General features: G+C 41.2%; 1 protein-coding gene across 1 annotated transcript; it reads left to right on the forward strand.

Moving 5' to 3' along the window:
• Positions 1-8,692: 8,692 nt before the first annotated feature.
• On the forward strand, positions 8,693-13,566 carry LOC119427863 (vitamin D 25-hydroxylase). The gene is made up of 5 exons (XM_037695522.1): positions 8,693-8,920; positions 10,663-10,804; positions 10,921-11,553; positions 11,666-11,995; positions 13,388-13,566. Exons 1-5 carry the CDS (start codon positions 8,693-8,695, stop codon positions 13,564-13,566), a joined length of 1,512 nt encoding a protein of 503 aa, XP_037551450.1.
• The last annotated feature ends 11,616 nt before the right edge of the window (positions 13,567-25,182 follow it).

Consider the following 25,182-nt stretch of genomic DNA (forward strand, 5'->3'; position numbering starts at 1 on the left):
CGGTACACTCTGGTCTTGATCTCGACTTGGTCTCGGACCCCAAAAGTATTGGTCTTGTCTCGGTACACTCTGGTCTTGGTCTCGACTTGGTCTCGGACCCCAAAAGTCTTGGTCTTGTCTCGGTACACTCTGGTCTTGGTCTCGACTTGGTCTCGGACCCCAAAAGTCTTGGTCTTGTCTCGGTCTCGGTACAGTCTGGTCTTGGTCTTGACTTGGTCTCGGGTTAGGTGGTCTTGGCTACCACACTAGTCAGAGGCTTATCATCCTCAAAATCCAACATCAGTATCTTGATTGTAAAAAGTGGTGATAGCAGAAGTATTAAACTGTTTATTTCCACTTCTGTAGGTTTATCATTACATTAGTCACACACAAATTTCTGTTCGACCTTCTTTAGGAGATATATTGTTATATTGTTTCATAGCGTAAATACAGAAAAATACATTGCTACTGGTTTGAATTGCTAAAAATAGCCTGGTCGCTGAGCATACTGGTTTTCTAACTTTCAATGGAAAGGTGGTTAGGTTGGGTGTGACGTCATTCTTTGTCAGCATTATCTCATACTGATGTGTTCATTTGTACTCATCTGCTCACATAGACTCATGCTCGTGCTGCTGTTCGGCGTATTGTTTTTGTACTACTAGTGCTTAACATGTTTTTTAGTTTCATGTTTTTCTTAGTTCATATCTTAGATCTTATTACTGTTTTTGTTTTACATTTTATACTTTTGTTGGATGTAACTGGGGCACTATGTACACAGTTTTGTTCCACCATATGTACCACATGTGGTGCTTATGACAAATAAAGAAACTCTCTGAGTCCCAGATCCACGTTCTACTGTCGAAGGTAAATGGAAAGTAGCCATATCAACCATTGTCTTCACTGGAAATGAGATATATTTAAAAGTAAATTAAATTTTCATAGTAGGTGTCTCTTTGTTATTTTCGACCAGGTTGTTAAATGTAATACGAGTGTTTACCAAACTTTGAAGCCAATGATAAAAAAGCTGACCTCTCCCCACATTGAGACGTATCAGCAAATAGGAAAGTCTTTTAACAACCTTTTAACTGTGGCAGAATAATTACACTGTCTGAACAACAGCAGCCACAGGAGGACGTTTAAAGAACAAAATGTGAAACTTGCACTGATCAACTTGAAGTGATGTATATGCCACAGCCGCTCACAAAGCCCAACATTTAAACTCCTGCCTGGTAGTTGCAGAGGGATTACAAGTTCCCTTGATGTTCCTGCCACAGGGCATTCTGTTCCTAGAAAAGAGAGGCTCTGGACTTCAGTAGTATTCACAGGGAAGAAGGTTCATAATGAGATTTTCTCCATCCTCATGACAGTATCAGTCATCTGGATGGAAACAAATCCACTGTAGAAACACTGTAGTTAAGGGATCCACTCAAATGTATGCTTTCTACCTGGACTTAAAATGCTGCAGTCAAAGCTATTTCAGTCTAAGGGGGATTTATTCAATTCAGTTTATTTATACAGCGCCGAATCACAACAAAGTTGTCTCAGGGCATTTTACAGGAACTTTCACATACAAAGCCAATTAGAAAAGTTCTTTATCTAAGAAGATATCTAAGTACAAGGCCAGCAGACAAGCTGAATCTTGGCTTCATTGCAGTCTCCCATCCTGAGAAAGCACAGTGGCAACAGTGGAAAGAAAAACTCCCTTTTAAAAGGAAGACACCTCCAGTAGAACCAGCTCAGGACAAGCGGCCATCTGCTTTGACCGGCTGGTTGAGAGGACAGGAAGGAGAGACAGACGAACACAGAATGGTAGGTCCAGGTCCAGAAATAGGTCCAAGTCCAGGTATAGGTCCAGGTGTACCTGAAAGACAAAGACACATGTAAGGATAGAAAAAATAATTACAAATACAAAACAGGTTGAGCAGAGTAAGTAAAGACAGCAGCAGAGTGAAAAGTGTGGTCAGTTTGTCCTCCAGCAGTCTAAGCCTATAGCAGCCGAACTAAGGGACAGCTCAGGAAACCCCAGCCAATCCTAACTGTAGGATTTAGCAAAAAGGAAAGTCTTAAGCCTAGTTTTAAAACTGGATAATGTGTCAGCCTCATGGACAGAGATTGGAAGTTGGTTCCACAAGAGAGGAGCCTGATAACTGAAAGATCTGCCTCCCATTCTGTTTTTGTAAATTCTAGATTTATGATGGAGTAGCCGAGCTCACTGCCGTTCAGATTGTAACCAGCACCAGAAGAGCGAGAGTTCTTCGTGGCAATACAATGGCAGTTTAAAAACTTGATATTTAAGATGTTTTTTATGGCGAAAAAATGTTCATCACAAATTTTCTCTGCTTCCTCAAACTGAAGGAGGTAGATTTAGTTTATGTTTGATTGTCCAGGTCTGCAAGTACTTCCAAACCTGTGCTGATCTACACAACCAGACTGACAGGTGACAGTAAAATTGACTTGAACTTGACTTCAACCCCTCAAAGTTGCCTTGGTACTTTCATTAACTGCAAGGACACTGGTGTGAGGATGAACTTGTTGTGTCCCTTGTGTGTTTTTTGTGTGGTTCCCAGGTTCCATCCTAACAGTTTTTTGTTCTTGCCTTGTGTTTTTCCCTTGTGCCCTCCATCCTCGTGGTTCCCCCCTCCTCCCAACCAAGTGTTGGGGTGTGTGTTTTTGGAGACGTCAGGGGATGTCCTTGGAGGGGAGGTACTCTGAGGATTGTGCCCTCTTATGATGTCTCAGTCCTGCTCCTCCTGTGATTAACCCCTGCTTCCCACACTTGTGATGCTTCGCAGGTGTTTAGGTCTCATCAGTGTTAGTATTTAAGTCTGTGTCTTTGTATTTATCAGTGTCCTGGCATTGTTTTCTGTCTCCTCTGTCTCCTGTATTCCTTGTGACTCCAGAGCCTATGCAAGTTTGCTGCCCTGCCAGCTTTTTGTATTTTGGAAATAAATAATAATAATTTTTTACCACCTGCGTTCGGCGTGCTGCCTGCACCATTTGGTTTGACCTCAACAGAATGTGACTGAATGCCAGGAACAGACCAGAGACCAGCAGGTTGCCCTTTTCTTGCAGGGTTGGATCCAGAGGATTACCAACAGCTCTGCAATGTACTACAAAGATACAAGGATACGGTGGACATCTCCAGCGATCTGTGGATAAGGTGGTTGGCCACAGAGGACATGATCGGCAGATGCTTTTGCCTTCCTGGGCTCATTGACTCTCCAGGAATGAAGGAGTTCCTACACAAGGTGCTGGAGAAAAAAGCATGCTGGAGTCCATCTGCCGATTGCCTGCTGCTCCCACCTCCAGCAAGCCCAGCACTTCATTTGAGTCGCCTGAGGAATCAGCTCCTCTCCACATCTCTTCACATTACCATCAAAAGAGGGGACAACGTAGGACCCAAGCCCAGTCCACTGACGCTCTTCCCTCGCCATCTGCTCCTTTTAATGTCCCAATGGGTGGCAGCCGTGATGGTGCAGTCGGTCCTTGAGGACGCCTCTCATATTTCTCCCGAGAGGGTCCAGAAGGATGCCCCTAAAAGTTTGTGCCCCGAGAGGGTCCCAGATAACGCCTCTCATTTTTCCTCCAAGAGGGTCCAGAGGGACACCTCCTACTGCTCTTCCTCATTTTCGGAGCTTACCACAGAGGGTCCCACATTGGTGGAGGGCTCCACGTCTGCTGTAGGCCCCATGTCTGCAGTTCTCTTGGCTGTCCCCCTTAACGTTGACCCTGTGCTACATGGCCTATTGGCCATCCACCTTGAACCCTGCCCCAACAATGGACAGTCGCCCAGCCATCCACCTGAACTTTTTGTGTCCCTTGTGTGTTTTTTGTGTAGTTCCCAGGTTCCACCCTGCCAGTTTTTGGATCTTTCCTTGTGTTTTTCCCTTGTGCCCTCATCCTCGTGGTTCCCCCCTCGTCCCAACCAAGTGTTGGGGTGTGGGTTCATGGAGATGTCAGGGGACATCCTTGGAGGGAAGGTATTCTCAGGATTGTGCCCTCTTGTAGTGTGTCTCGGTCCTGCTCCTCTTGTGATTACCCCCTGCTTCCCACACGTGATGCTTTGCAGGTGTTTTGTGTTTAGGTTGCATCAGTGTTAGTATTTAAATCTGAGTCTTTGTGTTTATCAGTGTCCTGGCATTGTTTCCTGTCTCCTCTGTCTCCTGTGTTCGTTGTGACTCCAGAGCCTATGTAAGTTTGCTGCCCCGCCAGCTTTTTGCGTTTTGGAAATTAATTATTATTATTTTTACCACCTGAGTTTGGTGTGCTGCCTGCACCATTGGGTTCGACCTCAACAGATAAGATCTAGCTCCAGCTGAAAAAGGTTATTGAACAGAACTGTAGAAACATCTTAATACACAAGTTGTGTGACTGAAACAAAATGCTTTTAAAAAATCATAAAACTTAGTCAAACTTAAAGGCAATCATTTGGCATGAATGATCGTTTCTGACTTGAAATGCTGACTCTTGTTGAATTTTTGAAGTTGTTACACATTCTAAACAGTCCAGATCAAATGTACGAATTTAACAGTACTTTATAAATAATCTGTCAGATTCATTTGTAAATATATCTGACATCTTCTAAGATGATGCATGTAGAGCTCTTTTTTTTTTAAAGAATTCAATTTAGTCCAGTTTCCTCCACAGACAAAAACATGCATGTTAGGCTGATTGGTAACTCTAAATTGTCCCTAGGTGAGAGAGAGAGTGAATGGTTGTTTGCCTCGTTTGTCTCCAGGTTTCCCTGAGATGGACTGGAGACCTGTCCAGGGTGTTCCCTGCCTCTCACACAGTCACTGCTAGACATGGCACCAGTGACCCTCACAACCCGAAAAGGGAGAAGTCATTAGAGTTGATGGATGGATGGATGGATGAAAAATGTTTTTCTGTGCTTGCTCTGGATGGGAGACTGCAACGAAGCCAAGATTCAACTTGTCTGCTGGATTCCTTAGATAGAGAACTTTACTAATTGGCTTTTATGTGAATGTTCCTGTAAAGTGCCCTGAGACAACTTTGTTGTGATTTGGCGCTTTATAAATAAACTGAATTGAATTGAATTAATACTTCCAGAACATCTTTTGAGTCAAGGTATGTGGCAAAAAGCGCAGAAAGTAAATTGCACATTAATTAACACATCTGACTAATTGGAAGAGGTTTGTCGAGGCCACTGAGGCATCTGGAAAGAAGCTGCTGCCTCAGCAGGAAGTGGTTGGGTAAACATTTTAATGTCTAATGAAAAATTAGTCATAATAAAAGTGAGGCAGAGTTTTACAAAAATAAGTTTACACGTTTACAGTTTAAATCCAAATTAGATTGATGATTACATATTTATGCATGTTAACTCTTGCTTAAAAACAACAACTTCCATCCATCCATTCTCTTCCGCTTATCCGGGGTCGGGTCACGGGGGCAGCAGCCTGGGAGGCCCAGACTTCCCTCTCCCCAGCCACTTGGGCCAGCTCCTCTGGGGAAATCCCAAGGCGTTCCCAGGCCAGCTGAGAAACATAGTCCCTGCAGCGTGTCCCGGGTCTCCTCCCAGAAAAACAACAACTTTGAAACCAATAAATGATGGATGAAGCCAACCAAACATGAAAAAAAAAAATCCTTGTTTCAAATATTTTGACAAATTTGGCTAAACTGTCAGCACAATGGATTTGTGGTTAGCACTGCTGCCTCACAGAAAGAAAGTCCTGCTTCAATCCTCATTTTGGACCTGCCTGGTCTTTCTGTGTGGAGTTTGTATGTTCGTCTCGTGTTTGCATGGGTTTTCCTCGGTACTCCGGTTTCCTCCCACAGTCCAAAAACATGCATGTTAGTCTGCGTGCATGAGGGCCAGGCCTCCCTTGCAAACGAGATCTGTGAACTTAGTGGGAGTTGTCTGCTTAAATAACGGGTACTAATAATGTTGCAGAGCTATTTATTGATCACGTTTGTTTAGCTGAAAAATAAACTGTAACTTCTTCCTGTCCTGGACAATCTCCCCACAGTTCTGCATAAATTCTGGCTTCAATCACTCTAAACTGTGCAAGTCTGGAATGTGTCACATGTCTGTACCTTTAACCTCTACGTACAAGAAATGACCTAACCTGTAATGTGTGGAGGTGAAGGAACCTGCAGATTACTTACTGGGTCAAAGTTTGCAAGCCTAAAAACCTGAGAATCGACACCAGCATAAAAGCAACCCAACACCCCAAACGGTTTGATCTGGACTACTCTGTCTGTCAAATGTGGCTTTAAAGGAGAAGCTCCGCATTTATTTTGATTTAGAAACTGTTTCTTAAAGAGTTTGAATTATTACTGAAGTGCTGTGTGGCGTAATGCTGGATTGAGTTTTACGTTACATTTTATATACTGCCCGTCACTGAAAGCAAAGGGATGACAGTGTGTTTGTGCGGAGCGTTAGCAAAATATCTCAAGAACCCCTGGATGGATTTCAATGAAACTCACAGGAACTAATATTTGGGTGGACGTCCACAAAAAAATAAACTTCTGGAATCGATTTGATCAAAACATCTGCCAAAGCTAAGTGATCTTAGCAAACATAAGAATGGCTTTTTATATGAAACATTCTATAGATGTTGAGCTAAAATTTGGTGTGGCAGTGGCTGAGAGTCATTCCTAACACACACTCTGAGCACTAATGGATAGCATGAGGTCTGTTTTCAAACTTTGCCTTTAACTATAGGAGTTAACTTTGTTTTGTTTGTTAGCAAAATATTTTATGAACCATTAGATGGAATAACAAAAAAGGTTAAATTGTGTAATCTGGACCAGTTTCAAACATTTTGTCCCCCATCCAGAGGACTTCCTCAGTCTACGGCCTGCCAACTAGATAGTAGCCTTCACTGTGTGTTTCAAGCCAACCTCAGAAACAGCCTGAGGGCAGCCAAGGCCAAAGTGGTTCAGAAAAAGAGTTGTAAGCTCAATCATCCAGGTAGAGAACAACAACATCTTGTTGTTGTTCTCTACCTGGATGATTGAGCTTACAACTCTTTTTCATTACATGGAATTTACTGACACTCCCAGAATGTAATTCTTGGATGGACGTCTTTAATTGATCATATTTTGGAGTAAACCCAGTTTAAGTGCAGCTAACCAAACTTCGCAAATGCAACAAATGGCTGCAATTTACTCAAACGTACTGAGCTAACGTTGGTGGGAGAGCAGCTAAAGCTGATCCCCAGCACGTCCTCTCTGTGCAGCAACACATAATGTGAGATCTTGCAAAGCAGTAATTAAAACTGCCATACGTCCATCATCGTTCCTCATCAGAAGATGATCTCAGTTCTAAGCTCTGACATGAACGGCTGCAGGCAGCGAGCGTTAAATGCTTGGCTTTTAATTCACTTGATGCTTTTACTTTAAATGCAATGGAGAAAAAACAAGGGGAACATTTGGGGGTTCAGGATCTTGTCCAGGAACGTTTTAAAGGTTTGAAGTCGGGAATCAAAGCATTTTTTATGTGAGGATTTCTGAGTTTCAATCTAAATGTTTGTCAATTTTACGTTGTTTTAAATCACTGAATATATATAAACCTAAAGTGTGATTGTCATTTATCTCTGCTTTAGTTAGAACTGACAGTTTCTGCCTGTAAACATCTTCATATAAGAAAAAATGAATATTGAAAACAAAATCTGGCCTGCCCTTGCTCTGTTTGGAGTTGCACGCTTTCAACGTATCTTGCGAGTGAAACCCAACGTTTTTTATTCCTTGAACACAAATTAAATGTAATTTGCAGCTGAGGGAGCCTCGTTTATTCATGATGCGTGATTTAGAGGTTCCAAAGAACTCTTGCTAAACTTTTTTCCTGCAAAGCTGCAGCAGGCTTGTGTCAACAGATTCATTTTAGGCACCCGGCTTCCTAGAAACGCTGCTTTAACCCGAAATTTGGTTGAAGCAGTTCTGTCATATAGAGTTGTGCTAAAGTTATATTGTCATGAAATGGACAGCATGTTTAAATTCACTGTAAGAGAGAAGATGCAACATTCTGCAAATTTATGGTTGTTTCTTTTTGCATTTACTTGTTAGAGATTAATATCTCACACAAACACACAACTCATTTAACAAGATAAAAAGCAGGTTTAAATGGTTTACAGCAGAAAGCAGTAGTTGTGTAAGTTGCTTTGCAGCAACCTCACACTGCAAGTCAGCAACCTTGTTGCCTATCTGAGCTGAAAAGCAGTTATTGTTAATCTTTAGGTCACAGGAAGGAAAGATTTGGCAAATTTATTTTCATATCTCATTAACTTTCTTCTAAAGCAAACAGAACTCAGCATTGTGAATGTTGGCAGGTTCTGTTGTCTTGAATGAAAAGTGTCACTCATGCTCATCATGTTTTTATCTACAGATGTGAAGTTAAAGTTGTATAATTGTTGTATAATGGCTCTTGTGTAAGTGTTTGCGCTCTGTCTCTGTTAATTGATGCCTTACATGCAAAACATTTCCACAATCAAAACGAGCACGTATGAAAAGCTCAGATGTAATGTTTGCCGACCTGCTGAGGGATGATTTAAATAAAAAAAGAGTCAACTTAACAATTACTGAAATGATCGCGAGTATTGATTCAGAGCAGAACAAAGTTCAGCAACAGTTGACTCTGACTTTCTGGCCAATCTTGGGCTAGAGGCGGGCGGGGGGACAGAATATATGCAAGATGATACATAAGTGCTTCATTTCCTCCGAGAACCCGAACTGGTCCGGGGGTTCTGTAGACATGGTTTCAGTGAAGTCCCGCTGTCTCGTGCCGGTGTCCGGCGCGGAGGCTGCTGCCGGCCTGGCCGCGGCCCTGCTCGCCTTCCTGCTGCTCCGCCAGCTCGTCAAGCAGAGGAGGCCCCCCGGCTTCCCCCCGGGCCCCTCTCCCATCCCCGTCATAGGAAACATTTCCTCTCTCGCCACCGAGCCGCACGTTTTCCTCAAGAGGCAAAGCGAAGTTCACGGACGGGTAAGAGACTCCGGCACGGCAGGGGGGGGGTTCTGGTGATGCGGTGGGGGGTGCGGAAACGGAACAAAAGAGCCCCCCTCGCTCTTTTAATGCAGCTTTTGATTGGACGAGAAAAACCGACAGAAAGTCCCAGATATGAAAACCCCCTCCCGAGAAGAAATACCCAGATTATTTTCTTACAAAGTGCATAAAAAATTAAAAACTTCCAGAGCCGTACACAGAGTGGAAACCATCAGGGCCGGCCGGTCTGTGGGGGCAGGTGGGGCGGAGCCTCACCGAAAAATTAATTCGCCCCACAAAGTAGTTCCTCCTAATAATGTAAATTATTCATTTACCATCTCGCTGTGTAGCCTATTGTTTTGTTCTGTGTATTTTTTTAACTATTTTGACCAATTTAAGTGATGCGGTGATTGTTAGTGATTCATCCTGTTTTGTTTTTAACTGAATTACTGTCGAGCCAGTCAAGGTGAGGCCAGTGATCCCAACAGGCAGGTCCAACAGTTTCATTTGGTGTGCACAAGTTCTGCCCCCACGGACACATTCAGCTGGTTTTAGTGCGTTCATATGAGCTCAAACCCAGGAATAGCTGCAGCAAAACCTTCAAGGAATACGCTGTTTTTAAATCCATATGAAACAGACAGAGGGGACAAGAACAGAAACTGAAAAGGACAGAATAAAGGCAACGAACAGGAAATTTCCACCAGCATGGTAGGAACTTATAAAATATTTCCGTGTGTTTGTGTATGGTTGTGATGCGTCAATAGTTAAAGCAAAGGTCATGTAACTGTTTGTGGGTTTGATCCCAGCTTAAATATTTGATCCGGTGTTTTTGTATAATTTTTACCTTTTTTTTTGTATCAGTCAGAAATATGAATTCAAATCAAATTAAAATCCAATTAAAAAAGGCGTGCACCTGTCGGCTGAGGGTCAGAAGCACCCGTTACTCTGAGGTATTAGGCCAGACCGTTTTTCACGCAGGGGAGGGAGGAAAAAGCAAAAGCTTTGTTGACAAACACACAACAGGAAATTAATGCTGCCACCCCCCCAACATTTTAGGAACCGTCACTGGAAACCATCCCCTTTTTTCTTGTATTCATCTTCAAAGAACCCATGCATTTTTATTGGCATTTTAAACGAGTCTCGGGCTTTTGTCTTTTAAAGCTTTTTATGTCATTATTATTTATTATATGGAGGGAACGGGGTGCAAGCCAAATCCTGATACAGATTCTGGGAGATGCAGCTGGTTAATGTCTGACAGCTTTTCAGCTCTGGGATTCACCTTCTTGGTACTAAAACCCTATTTCATTTTATTTAATTGCATGATCTTAAATTCAGCTACAAATTAGATTACCGGTATATTGTGTATTTGGTAACAAAGTGCCCAAAAATGTCATTTTAAATTAAAATCTCTGCTGTTTCAACACAACTCTGGTTCACCCCTTGAGTTTAACAGCTGTTTAGTGTATGATTTACTCATGGGTCAGGCAAACAAACAAAACTTTTTGTAAAGTTGTTTGTTTCTGCCACATAAGATAGAAAATATAAAGACATGAGGGATAACCCGAGGACAGTACTGTGTCTTGATAAAGTGATACTTTGGATAGTAACCTCTAATCATTGTCTTCAGCAGCAGGCAAACACCTTTATAGATTCTAAAGTAAAATTATTATTTTTAGAAAACTGGAAAATAATGTGTGTAGCTTGTGGGTAAAATTCTTCTGATCTGCTGTTGTACCTTTCAGATTTTCAGTCTTGACCTTGGAGGCATCCTGACCGTGGTACTAAATGGGTATGACTGCGTCAAGGAATGTCTTTATCATCAGAGCGAGATGTTTGCTGATCGACCATCATTGCCTTTATTCAAAAAAATGACCAAAATGGGAGGTAAGATGCTGTTACATTTGCACGTGTATATTTAGCAAAATTATTTAAAAGATATGACCGTGGCTGATTATATTTTAAATGATCTGATTTCTTCTTCTTTTCTTTCCTGAACGTAGGTCTTCTCAATTGTAAATATGGGAAAGGCTGGCATGAACATCGCAAGCTGGCTTGCAACTCTTTCCGTTACTACGGCAGCAGCCAGAGACTGTTTGAGAAAAGGATCACAGAGGAGTGTATGTTCTTTGTTGACGCCATTGACAAACATAAGGGCAAGCCGTTCAATCCCAAACACCTTGTGACCAACGCGGTGTCTAATATCACCAATCTGGTCATATTCGGGCATCGTTTCACCTACGATGACTCCAACTTTCAGCACATGATTGAGTTATTCAGTGAGAACGTGGAGTTGGCAGTCAGTGGCTGGGCTCTCCTGTACAATGCCTTCCCCTGGATTGAATATTTGCCATTTGGGAAACACCAGAAGCTGTTTCGCAATGCTGCAGAGGTGTATGACTTTCTATGGAAGGTGATAAACACATATTCCCAGGGCAGAGTGCAACATGAACCACGCCACTATGTTGATGCTTATTTGGACGAGTTGGAGCAAAACGCAGGAAATCCCGATTCCTCCTTTTCTTATGAGAACCTCATCTATTCAGTGGGTGAGCTAATTATCGCTGGCACAGAAACCACGACCAACACCCTGCGCTGGGCTGTGCTGTACATGGCCATGTACCCCAACATACAAGGTAAGACAGAAGTTGAAGCATTATCCCAACGTGAGAAGTTTTATTTGGTCATGAAAATTAAACATATGCACATTTGTAGTCTGGTTTTTTATGTTTGTTTTTCTTTTTAAAGAGAGGGTTCACAAGGAGATCGACAGTGTCCTGTCTGATGGAAGACCACCCTCATTGGAGGACAAGCACAGAATGCCTTACGTGGAAGCGGTTCTACACGAGATTCTTCGCTTCTGCAACATTGTGCCTCTTGGTATTTTCCGTGCCACCTCCCAGGATGCAACAGTCGATGGGTATACGATTCCCAAAGGCACCATGGTGATCACAAACCTCTACTCCGTGCACTTTGATGAGAAGTACTGGAACGATCCAGGCGTCTTCTTACCAGAGAGATTTCTTGACAGCAGTGGCAACTTTGTGAGGCGTGAGGCCTTCCTTCCATTTTCATTAGGTTGGTATTTCTGTTGGTCTTAAACTGTAAAAATACTATTTTTATTAATGAGAAGTAACCTATCAGTAGCTTTTATATTTACCCTTTATATTAGATGATATATTTTTTCCCTTGCTGTTAGAAATCTCATTGAAAGGTCTAGACAGGGTTTTCCCAAAAGTAAGGTTGGGACACAACTGTGGGCTGTTAAAAACTACGCTGTGGGTCTTGAGAGGATCGCCATCAATCTAATAAAATTTAAAGCTAATAATATACTAATAGCGTAATTCTACCATAATAAAAACAGTAACATAAAAACAGTAACAATAAATTCATTGGGGACTGTCTAGAATATGGCAGCACCTATTATTATCCACCTAACAAAGGGTTTAACTTTATATCTTACTCTTCCATCAACTTTAATCCGGCCCGAACCACAATGTGCACCCCCACAAATGTTACATTAAAACGACCGGCTCGGTGCCATGATGCATGCTCTTATTTTTGGGGGCGTTTCGAGTTACTATGGCGACGTAATTTGCAAACAAATGCCATTTGTCCCATACAAAACGCCAGGCGGAACACTTGTTATGCTAAGCTAAGCATTTAAATGGCTTTAACGCAGCTATTTTTACACATAGAGAGCTGAAATTGAGTGAAGTTTTAGCTGAGAACGTTTCCCATCACATACTGAATACAAATTAAAAATCCAAGATGGCCACCTTAACTAAATAGAATAAATGACTATAACTCGTTGATTTTTTTTGTGCCATATTGAGCTGAAATTTGGTATAATGGTAGCTGAGAGTGAACCCCAGCACATAGTGCACATAGTACTGTCCAATCAGAACTTTAAATTGGCAGCAGCGTGGCAGACCCCATCAAAGTTTCTCCAGGAACGTTCTAGTTTATAATACAATACTGGCTGTTTGTGTTGTAAATGTTTTTGTTTAATGAACTTTTTAATAAACTTTGTATTATGAGACATTTAGAACAAGAAAACGGGAATCTGTTGCTACCAAGCTATTAACATAAAAAACACCACCATTATATACATTAATAACAATTTGACTTGAAATTATTGTGACCTGTTCTGAAGTCCTTATTTACACGACTCTTTGTCATTGACTTGATTATTTCTTGAAATTTAAAATGTAATACACTGATGGTCAAATGATTTAATACTAAATATGGATATAGTATAAGCAAAGTAGCTTACCAGTGTGCCGTAACATTTACTTTTTCTGCGAGTATCAATCTGTGTTCAGCTTTTGAGGTGACCAGTGCTTCATGTTCAAGTGCTTGTAGTAGATTTTTAGTGCAAAGATTTTCTTATATTCCTGATGACTTAAACAGATTAAGTGCCATATGTTTGTGTAACAGAGAGTAAAATAAGCATTTTTCTACTTTCAGGGAAGCGACACTGCGTAGGTGAGCAGCTGGCCCGAATGGAGATGTTCCTCTTTTTCACCACTTTGTTGCAGAGATTTCATCTTCAGTTCCCCGCAGGAACTGTGCCGACAGTCACTCCCAAACTAGGAATGACTTTACAGCCCAAACCTTACTCCATTTGTGCTGTCCGCAGGCAGTAGAAACTTTCCTGAGCAGGAGACACTCCTCATCACAAGGACGCTGGCTGTTAGACTGGCTTGTGCAATAGTCTTTTCATAGAACTTTTGGTGACAGTGCCAGTCTACAGTTTATTCAGCCACTATTGATCTCTTTTTAGTGAGCAATTTGCATGTTTGCACAGTACCTTTAAACAGAGGAGGGAGCAAATGGTGAAAGGACATCCTGGGAACTTGAGTGGGCTATTGATTCAATTCCCTGAGCTCCTGCACTCAGAAAATGAAATATTTGCAAACCTCGGCACAAGGGCAAAGGCTGAGGTCAATGATTTATGCTGTGTACACTTATGATGGTTCATAGCCCTGCTGTAGTCAGACAGCTTTGGGGAGATATATGGCACCAGTTCTTCATGCAGTATGTGTTGAGCCAAATGGACTAACAGACTTTCCAAGAAAGTTCTGAACAATGTGTGTTGGAGCTGGAGACGGGCCAAGATTTACATACTGACTCTGAGCTCTTCTCCAGGGATGGCGCTGTTTGGAAACTCTTCCTCTTAAAAAGAAAATGCAACCCAGATGTTTTTTTTTTTTTTAACAAACTGTGCAACACTGGTTACTACTGAATGGTGTTCATCAGTCCAGACTGGACATTTATGTGTAACAGTAATGTTTGTTGGTCACTTTTTTGCAATCCTGGTTCTATAAAGTGTTTTACTTTGTTTTCATAAAGTGTTGATACAGAACTTGTCTTTTTTTGGATGTAGCGACATTGGAAAAATGTCTACCTCTTAAGTGCATAAAACTCAAATTTATTATCATATTGTATTTAATTATTAAGTTAACATAATTTGAGATTTCCTCGTGCAGCACTAGCAGAAACATTTCACAGGAACTGTCTTCCGCTGATCTTTCAGGGTCAGTACACATAAAGTCAGTATTTGTTCTAATTTTAACTTAAATTAAGTTTCACGATGTTAAAATGCAAATGTGTTTTTGCACCTATTGTTTACAGTTGTTAAGAAGTTTGTGCAGATTGTGTTGAGATGTAAAGTACATTTGACTGTATTGTGACGAAACAAGATGTTTGGTGTGAACTTTATGTATGCAAATATATACGTGTATATATATATATATATATATATAATGAAACGAAATTTTAAAAATGTCCTGTCATAATTTAAAAAAAACGCAAACTTGCAATGCAAAAGTTTGCCTTTAAAGACTGGACACAACACTCCTATATGCTGTTACTAGAACTATTCTCTCTTATTGCTCCATCTGCTTGTGCTCTTGTGCTGCCTTGGCATCAAGACCTCGGAGACAGAGTTCTACAGCACAAAAAATTAATTCAAGCAGATGAGCGTTAGAACCGTGGTGGTTCCCCATCATAACTGTCCGTTCAGGGAACTCTGCAAGAGGAAAAAAAAACCAGATTATAAAAAGCTTTATGAATCCATTTCCCTATCAGCACTATCCTTACTGAAGTCAAATTTTTATTTTTATTCTGAAGGCTGAGCTGGGTCAAAGATACACTTCAATGTTTGACAAACATATTAGATTAAAATAAATCGTTGAAAAACAGCAGAAATAGATCCTATGAGGTAACAACCTTGTTCCTAAGCTATTTACTTAACCTATCCTAAACTAATGTGGGACTTTGTGACTTGTTTCCTCACCTAATCTAGTCAAGTAAAGGAAAAATGAGCTTTGTAATCTGTAAACGTATTCCTTTCTCTTGGATGTTGACTACTAGAAATAAGCACCAGCACCCCACAACTAGAGCACCAATGAGAACAACAGAAAATCAGTGAGAACTGACCCCAACTAGACTACACAGTGGATCTAGATATATGCAAAACATACATAAAATAAAACCTAGCATTCATGTTGCAATGACTCAGCTACTAATTCAAATCTTAGTTTAGGGTTAGTCATTCTGGTGCTGCTAAGGTCAGTTGATTGTGGCGGCCGTCTTGAAATGGTTTGACCTAAAAGTTAATCAGATGCAAACATTCATCTAGTGATTCTGAACATTTCAATAAAATCTATCCAGTGGTTCATGAGAAATTGAAACTTGACTCAAATAGTTAGTGGTGACATTTTAAAGACAGTTCTCACACAGTTAATACTCATTATGAGTTGGGAATGACTCTCAACTATCACTATGAATTCTAGTAGATATCTGTTAAAGTAACTGAGCTACCAACACGTGTGACTGCTAAGAACACTCGTAACCACCTCCTTAAATTGAGTCAACTCAAACACTAATTCACATTTATAATTAATTATTTTTAAAGTTTCGTCAGATTCCATTGGTTCATGAGATTTTTTGCAAACAGACAAACAAAAATGCACACAAATGGGCAAAAATCATTACTGGCTGTCTTTCCCCATTCAGCAGTGGGCAATTAAAATCATTTTTATGTCAAATTTTCTAATACGAAATTCAACATCTATCCATCCATCATTTTGTACTCGCTTCTTCGTTTTTGCGTCACGGGGGTCACTGGTGCTCATGTCCAATGTAGGATTTATAGACAACTGGAGTACATTTTGGGTAAAGCCCGGTCAGATGCGGAGAGATGGAAACCATCCCATCGTAACTGAAGCAGCACTTCTCTCTAAAAGCTTAGCTGATTCAGTTGGACACTGGGTTGTTGACAGTTAACGGTCCAGTCTAGAAACCAGTCCAGGAAGCAGAGATGTGGTCATCCACACTTCTCTGCTGCTTCTTCGTTACTCACCCAAAATCCCGTTGAAACAGTGCCAACTCACCCACGGCTCAAATTAAATAAACCAAAAATCAGCTCTAAAAATATTCACCAGTTTATTAACCTTAAAAACCTCGTTAAAATAAACACAAGTACTTTACCAGAACAAAAGAATAAAATCATTACATGTGGACTATTGAACATTAGATCTTTCTTCTAAATCCCTGTTAGTCAATGACCTGATAACTGATCATCATATTGATTTATTCTGTCTGACAGAAACTTGGATTAAACAGTAAGATTTTGTTAGTATAGATTCATTTTATTTATTTATTCTTTTCCTCTCTGTGCTCTGATGAAGTCAGACGTGTCTCCCAGTGCTCTGTCCCCCCCCCCCCCCCTCCCCCCAGGTGCTTATCAGAAAAAGCTGTAACCAAATTTAAAGATTCTCTTCCATCGTTTTCCTCTATCTTGCAGAATAATTCATCAGAGAGCAGTGACTTAGATCATCTAGTTGATAATTTTACAACTACTTTGCAAACTTCACTCGATAAAGCTGCTCCGCTGAAAAATAAAGTAATCAATCAGACGAGACTGGCTGCTTGGTTCAGTTCTGAGTTACTTACTTTAAAAAAGACATCTAGAAAGCCAGAAAGAAAATGGTGCTCCACTAATGTTGAAGAATCTTACTTATCCTGGAGAGATAGCCTGCTAACATACAAAAAGGCACTCTGTAAAGCTAGAACTTTATATTATCATCTTTGACTGATGAGAATAAAAATAACCCCAGGTTCCTTTTCAGTACCATAGCTAGTCTAATTCTGTTCATTCATGTATCCCTACAACTATAAGCAGTGATGAATTCATGAGATTCTTTATAAATAAAATTGTTTCAATTGGGGGAAAAAATTCAAACCAACATTCCTACTATCGCCTCTGGTTTTGTGTCAGATAAGACAACTTTAAAATGTAATTAGAACCTGATTTATGTTTGGACTGTTTTAGTCCAGTTGAGCTCTCTGAATTGTCAAAAATAATGGCTTCATCCAAACCATCCACATGTTTGCTAGATCCCATCCCAACCAGGCTGTTTAAAGACATTTTTCCCTTAATTAATAAACACGTATTGGATCTGCTTAATTTGTCTCTAATAAACAGTTACATACCACAGAGCTTTAAGATTGCTTTATTTAAACCTTTACTTAAGAAACATGACCTTGAATCAGGAATCCTAGCCAATCATAGACCTATATCTAATCTAACTTTCATCTGGAAAATTTTAGAGAAAATAGTTGCAGGTCATTTACACGATATTCTTCAAATAAATAATCAGAAGAGTTGTAGTCAGGGTTTAGAGCTCACCATAGCACTGAATCTGCACTGGTGAAATCTAAAAAAGTTAAATCTGGTCCTCTGGACATTAAAAAAAAACAAAAAACAAAGCAAACAAATGTAGATACGTTTCGTCTTTCATCCAAGAGACTTCCTCAGTCTGAGGTGCTGTTTTCAGCTCAGTCTCTTAAATAGCACCTTCTCAGAGTGGATCAACCAGTTTGCTGCTGACAACCAAAACCAGCTGATCACATGCTCAAGAAGGACCATCAGCCTAACAATGGATCATTAGCACCTGATGGCTGTTTACTGTTCACAGAGGGTTGAGTGATACTAGCAATCACAGCATTGTAAGAGGGGGACAGTTGAACCCGGAGGCCTCCACCCTTGTTTAATGATGGACGGTTTCTTTTCACAAAGATGGCCTCCTTTACTCCTCTCTCAAACCATCGTTCCTCTCTGTCCAGGATGTGAACATCTTCATCCCTGAAAGAGTGACCCCTGGCCTGGAGATGAGTGTAGACCTCAGAGTCCTGGCCTGATGATGTTGATCTTCTGTGCTGGTCCATCCTTTTGGCCAGTGGCTGTTTAGTTTCCCCGATGTAAGACTGATCACCCTCCTGACACTGAACAACATACACAACACTGCTCTGTTTGTGCCGGGGGACTGGATCTTTGGGATGAACCAGTCTTTAATGTATTTTGGGGTTTAAAAGACACTGGGACGTTATGTTTAGAAAATAAACGTCTCAGTTTCTCTGATACTCCCTCAACATACGGAATGACCACTGGTCTGGGTCTGGGTTCCTCCTTTTCACCTGTTGGCTGACTGGAGTCCTGTTTGGGTTTCTTCTCTGCTTTCCTTCTCTGAGAAGGTGCTATTTATAAGACTGTGCTGAATACAGCACCTCAAACCGAGGAAGTATTTTGGATGAAAGACGAAACTTATCTACATTTTTCTTGCTTTGTTTTGTTTTTTTGAATGTCCAGAGGACCAGATTGAACTTTTTTAGATTTTTCTACCTGGATTATTGAGCATGCATCAGGATGCACTGGTGAAAGTTACTAATGATATTCTCATGGCCACTGACAATGAACAGGTGTCTATACTGATCCTGTTAGACCTCAGTGCATCAACCGCCTTGCACCCTCACACCTCTCTGACCTTCTTCAGCCTTATGATCCTTCTCAGGCTTTGAGATCATCAGACCAGCTGGTTTTGGTGGTACCAAAAACCAGCTGAAGCTCAGAGGAGATTGGGCGTTTTAAGTCATGGGCCCTAAGCTTTGGAATAATCTGCCCATCAACATTCGACAGGCCACCTCAGTCTCCGCTTTTAAAACTCTGCTAAAAACACACCTATACTCATGGACATTTAACACAGGGTGATCAGATTTAGATGAAGAATTTTATTGATTCTGATTCTGTTTATGCTTTTTGTTATTATTCCCATTTAACACAAGGTCATGAGATCTGATTTAGTATTTCATTGTTTCTAATTATGTTTTCTGTTTTATATTTTTATTCCATGGCCTGTAAATATATCTTGTTACTTTTTATTTGATGTTGTGATATTTTTGTTAAGCACTTTGGTAACAGTTGCTGTTTTAAATGTGCTCTATAAATAAATCTGACTTGAATTGACTGGACTTGATAGTGCTGCATTTGATACAGTTGATCATAATATTCTATTACAAAGACGAATATATTGGAATTACAGGAACAGCTCTAAATTGATTTAAATCATATTTATAGATTCCAATTTGCAAATGTAAATAACAAATCTTCATAATACACCAAAGTTAGTCATGGAGTTCCTCAAGGTTCAGTGCTTGGACAAATACTCTTTAACTAATATATGCTTGCATTAAGTAATGTTATTAGAGAGCATGGGATAATTTTTCATTGTTATGCTGATGATACAGTTATATTTGTCCATGGAATCCAATGAATCCAATCAGTTGCTTAGACTACAATCATGTTTTAAAGACATAAAAACCTGGATGACCCTTAATTTTCTCCTGTTGAACAGACAAGACTGAGGTTTTAGTTTTTGGACCTGAGCACCTTAGGAATGAATGTTTCAGTCTTTCTCCCTCCTTAGATGCATCAATCTGTCCTCCAGCTCTAATGTTAAAAATCTTGGTGTTATTTTTGATCAGGACATGTCTTTTATCCCCCACATTAAAAACGTTACTAGAACCTCCTTCTTCCACCTGCGTAATATCACTAACATTAGAAACATCTGATCTAAAAATGATGCAGAAAAACTGGTCCATGCATTTGTCACGTCTAGACTGGACTATTGCAATGGTTTATTATCTGGGTGTCCAAATACTTCTTTAAAACGTCTTCAGTTGATCCAAAATGCTGCTGCCAGAGTCTTAACTGGAGTTACTGGGAGAGATCATATCTCTGCAGTTTTAGCTTCTCTCCATTGGCTCCCTGTCAAATCCAGAATATAATTCAAAATCTTACTTCTAACCTACAAAGCTCTCAACAACCTAGCTCCATCTTATATTACAGATCTTATTGTTCCATATGTTCCTAACAGAGCACTTCGCTCTCAGACTGCAGGTTTACTTGTGGTTCCTAGAGTTTCCAAAAGCAGAATGGGAGGAAGATCTTCCAGTTCTCAGGCTCCTCTCTTGTGGAACCAACTTCCAGTTTCTGTCCGTGAGGCTGACACATTATCCAGTTTAAGACTGGAATTAAGACTTTCCTTTTTGATAAATCCTATAGTTAGGGTTGTTATGCTGCTATAGACTTAGACTACTAGAGGACAAATTGACCTTACTTCCTTAAATGATTTGTTAAAATTGAATAGTTTGGTGTTTTTTTTTCATTTAGCCTTTATTTATACAGGTAGTCTCATTGAGCCACGAGAACTCATTTTCAAGAGAGACCTGTTTAGAGAGCACATGGTGGGGGTTAAGGGCCTTGCTCTTGGGCCCAGAGTGGGGCGAATGAGGGTGGGGGCAAGTGTGGGTGTTTCACCTACCCCACCCACAATTTTGATGTTGCCAGGGCCGGGGCGTGAACCGGCGATCTTCGGATCACAGGCCCACCTCTCTAACCTCTGCGCCACCACTCCCCACCATTTGATACTATTTCTATCTTAACATGTGATTCTTGACCTGCCATTGTGTATCTGTTCCTACCAAACCCAGCCGGTCGAAGCAGATGGTCCTCTTGTCCTGAGCCTGGTTCTGCTAAAGGTTTCTTCCTCATGAGGGAGTTTTTCCTTTCCACTGTCGCCTTCATGCTTGTTCAAGATGAGAGTTCTGTCCATCCATCCATTCTTGTCCACTTATCCAGGGTTGGGTTGCGGGGGTAGCAGCCTAAGTAGGGAGGCCCAGACTTCCCTCTCCCCAGCCACTTGGGACAGCTCCTCCGGGAGAGTTCTGTGATGGAGTTAAAATGAAAGCAGTCTGCTCCTCAGATAAATAATGTTAAATTATTATTTTATATATGATTTTTTTCTGTTCAGTCCCCGAGACGACTTCTGTTGTGACTTGGAGCTTTATAAGTAAACTGAATTGAACGTCCAGCCATCACTGTGCGAAAGGCGGGGGACACCCTGGATGGTTTCCAGTCCATCACAGAGACACATAAAGACAACCAACCATTCACTCTCTCACTCTCTACTAGGGACAATTTAGAGTTACCAATCAGACTTCTTCTTTCGGCTTTTCCCTCTTCAGGGGTCGCCCCAGCGAGTCATCCTCCTCCATCTCACTCTGTCCTCACTCCATCTACCTCCATGTCTTCTCTAACTGCATCCATATGTCTCCTCTTTGTCTTTTTCCTGGCAGATGCATTTCTAACAACATCCTTCTACCAATATAGCTCCCAATATCCCTCCTCTGGACATGTCCAAACCATCTCAGTGTGTCCTCTCTAACTTTATCTCCCAGTTGTTCAACCTGTGCTGTACCTCTGATGATCTCATTCCTGATCTTCTCCATCCTTGTCTCTCCTAAGGAGAACCTCATCATCTTCATTTCTGACACTTCCAGTTCTGTCTCCTGTCTTTTTGTCCATGTCTCTGTCTCCAGACCATACAACATAGCTGGTCTCACCACTGCCTTGTAAACTTTTCCTTTGACCTTTGCTGACATGACACCCTTTTGTCACAAATCACTCCTGAAACTTTTCTCCATCACTCCATCCTGCCTGGACTCTCTTCTTCACCTCTTCACCACACTCCCCATGTTCCTGGACAGTGGACCCCAAGTCCTTGAAGTCCTGCACCTTTGTGACCTCTGCTCCTTGTAGCCTCACTGTTCCACCTCCTCCCTCTCATTCACACACATGGACTCTGTCTTACTACGACTGACTTTCATTCCTCTTCTTTCAAGTACATACCTGCACCTCTCCAAGTTCTCTTCCACCTGTTCCCTGTTCTCACCACAGATCACGTCATCTGCAAACATCATAGTCCACGAGGATTCCTGCCTGATCTCATCAGTTAGTCGGTCCATCACCAGAGCAAACAAGAAGGGGCTCAGAGCAGATCCTTGATGCACTCCCACCTCCACCTTGAAGCTGTCACTCCTACAGCACATCTCACCACTGTCCTGCTGTCCTCATACGTGTCCTGTACCAGTCTAACATACCACACCTCCTCCCTCAGCACCCTGTCAGATGTTTTTTCTAAATCCACAAAGACACAATGGAGTTCTTTCTGACCCTCTCTGTTCTTCTCCATCAGCATCCTCAAAGCAAAGATGGCATCTGTGGTGCTCTTTCTTGGCAATCAGCCTAACATGCATGTTTTTGGTCTGTGGGAGGAAACTAGAGTACCTGGAGAAAACCCACGCAGCACGGAGAGAACATGCAAACTCCACCCAGAAAGGCCCTCAGCCGGTATTTGAACCACCAACTTGCTTGCTGCCAGATGGCAGTTCTACCAACTGTGCCTTGGATTCAACATATGAAATAAAATAAAAATGCATAAACTTTACGAAAAACAAAGACACCATGATGTCTGAGTTTGCAAACTCAGAGATTAGAACAAACATCTAATAATAGTTAGTAGTTAAACAGCCACTGGCCAAAACAATGGACCAGCACAGAAGAGCAACATCATCAGTCCAGGACTCTGTGGTCTACAGAGTTGTGGTTGAAAGAGTGGCTGCTGGCCTGGAGATGAGGATCAAGACGTTCACATCCTTGATGGAAAGGAACGATGGGTTGAGAGGGATGAAGGAAGCCATCTTTGTGAAGAGAACCCGTCCATCATCAAACGGGGCGGAGCCTCCGTGTCCAACTGTCCCCCTCTCACAATGCTGTTATTACTAGAATCACTCAGCCCTCTGTGGATAGCAAGCAGCCATCAGGGTGCTAATGATTGGTCATTAGGTTGATGGTCCTCCTTTATCATGTGAACAGCTAGTTCTGGATGTCAACACCAAACTGGTTGATCCATAATGTGAAGGTGCTATTTCTAAAACTGAGTTTGTTGCAGCTCCTCAGACTGAAGAAGTCCTTTGGATAAAAGATGAAACTTAAAAAAATAAAAAAATCTTTAAATCCATCCAGAGGACCTGACTTGACTTTGTTAGATTTTTCTACCTGGATTATTGAGCATGCATCAGAAAAATTAGTAGTATTTTACTTTGATGTACATCTTTGTTTGCTTTATTTCAAAAGTAGTGACTTAAGATAAGAACTTTATTAATCCAGCAGGAAATTGTTGACTATTAACTCTTAATTGCAGCGCATGTATTAAACTGACGTTTGGAGCAAGACTGGCGTGGTCACTCCAGAAAAGACAGTTATTACATTAATAACTGGCTTTAGTTTTTAACACTGGAGGTTTTTCAATGTGTGACATTCTGTATTCTAGTGTTTTGAAGAACTGCAGCACTGGTGAAGCTGAAAATCAAAAGTATTTCTTGCAAGTCATTAATAATAATGACTTATTTTTCGTTTTGCCCAAAGCGGAAAAAGTCTTAGTTACTTCACCCATCAGCCCGGCTGGAGTTGAGTGTTAGGGAAAGTTATATTAGCCCTTAACAAGTGAACAGAACTTCCATCCATCCATCCATTATCTTTACCCGTTTATTCCATTTTGGGTCATGGGGGTCGCTGGTGCCCATGTCCAGCAATCACTGTGCGAGGGGCGGGGTACACCCTGGACGGGTCGCAAGTCCATCACAGGGACACATAGAGACAAACGAGACAAACAAACATTCACTCTCTCACTCACACCTAGGGACAATTTAGAGTTACCAATCAGCCTAACATGCATATTTTTGGTCTGTGGGAGGAAACCGGAGTACCCGGAGAAAACCCACGCATGCACGGAGAGAACATGCAAACTCCACCCAGAAAGGCCCCTGGACCGGGGTTTGAACCAGGGACCTGCTCGCTGAGAGGCAGCAGCTCTACCAGCTGCACCACCGTGCTGCCCTGAACAGAACTTAAGAGAGACAAATGTCAAAGTTTGCACATCTCCTGACAGAAGGAAATTAAAAGATATATATATGGGTGTACAATGGGCTCCTTAGATTCTTTAAGGTCATTTTTTTTGTTTATTGGGGGTGCGGACAAAAGGAAAAACAAACACAAACAGTGTATAATGTGAAATCACATGGACAAACAGCAGTGAAGTAAAATAAAATCTGTGAGAACTGCTGATTACTTTTAGGGATGGTGTTTTATGACATGTATAAATAAGAACAACAATCTGTTGTCCCCCACAGTGTGGATAAGGGTGAATGGTTACATTAGACAAACGTACGTCTACTGATGCTACATAAAGGGCGACAACTGTTCATAGATGTATTTATGGCACAACCATCAGAGGACACTGTGGTTTGAAAGACTGCACAGTGAGAGCAAACATTTACAACTTAATGAGCTGGAGTGTGTCAGGTCAGGAGCTAGCAGGGCTTTATGATCCAGCTTGGAAAAAAAACCCAGACTTGTCAGATTGTGTGCGGATATGACTCTGACCCGAGTCCAACTGTGACTCTGGCCACCGTCACCACCTCTTTGATCCTTTAAAAAAATATTTGAGTCTGAGAGCTGCTCTTGTACAAACAGTACTTGAGCCAGGAGAACTGTTGTCACTCAGCTCATCACAGCCCGCAAACTTCAGCAGGCAGGAAAAGTTTGGCACTGGTCGGGTTAAGTCATACGTGATAATGGAGGACATGAAAGTGGTTATGATACAGAACAGGAGAGGAGCTGAAGAGAAGTGGAAAAATACTCCCCCCCCCCTAATGACCGGTTCACATCTGAAAAGAGAAACACTCTGGAAACAGAGGTGATACAGGATGTGCAATATGTCAGCTGTGAGTAGAAAACAGATGCATTCTTTTCATTATTTCAAAAAATATATATTTATATGCACATACTTTTTTTGTACAGTGGCTAAACACTTGTTTGGTAATAAAAATGTGCACATCTGTATTTATTTTTTTGTCTTTAAATATAATATTACTCAATTTACACTTGCTAAACATCTTCAGCAGAGATTATTATAAGGTGGTAAAAGAAGTAGGTGACAAACCTGTTTTCCCTTTGATATAACGTCTTATTCTATTGGAATGCCAAGAGTCTGAAGAAAAATCAGAACTGTTACCTT

This window comes from Nematolebias whitei, chromosome 2 (assembly GCF_014905685.2).
Source record: "Nematolebias whitei isolate Nwh7 chromosome 2, NemWhi1, whole genome shotgun sequence".
In the NCBI taxonomy this organism is placed as follows: domain Eukaryota; kingdom Metazoa; phylum Chordata; class Actinopteri; order Cyprinodontiformes; family Rivulidae; genus Nematolebias; species Nematolebias whitei.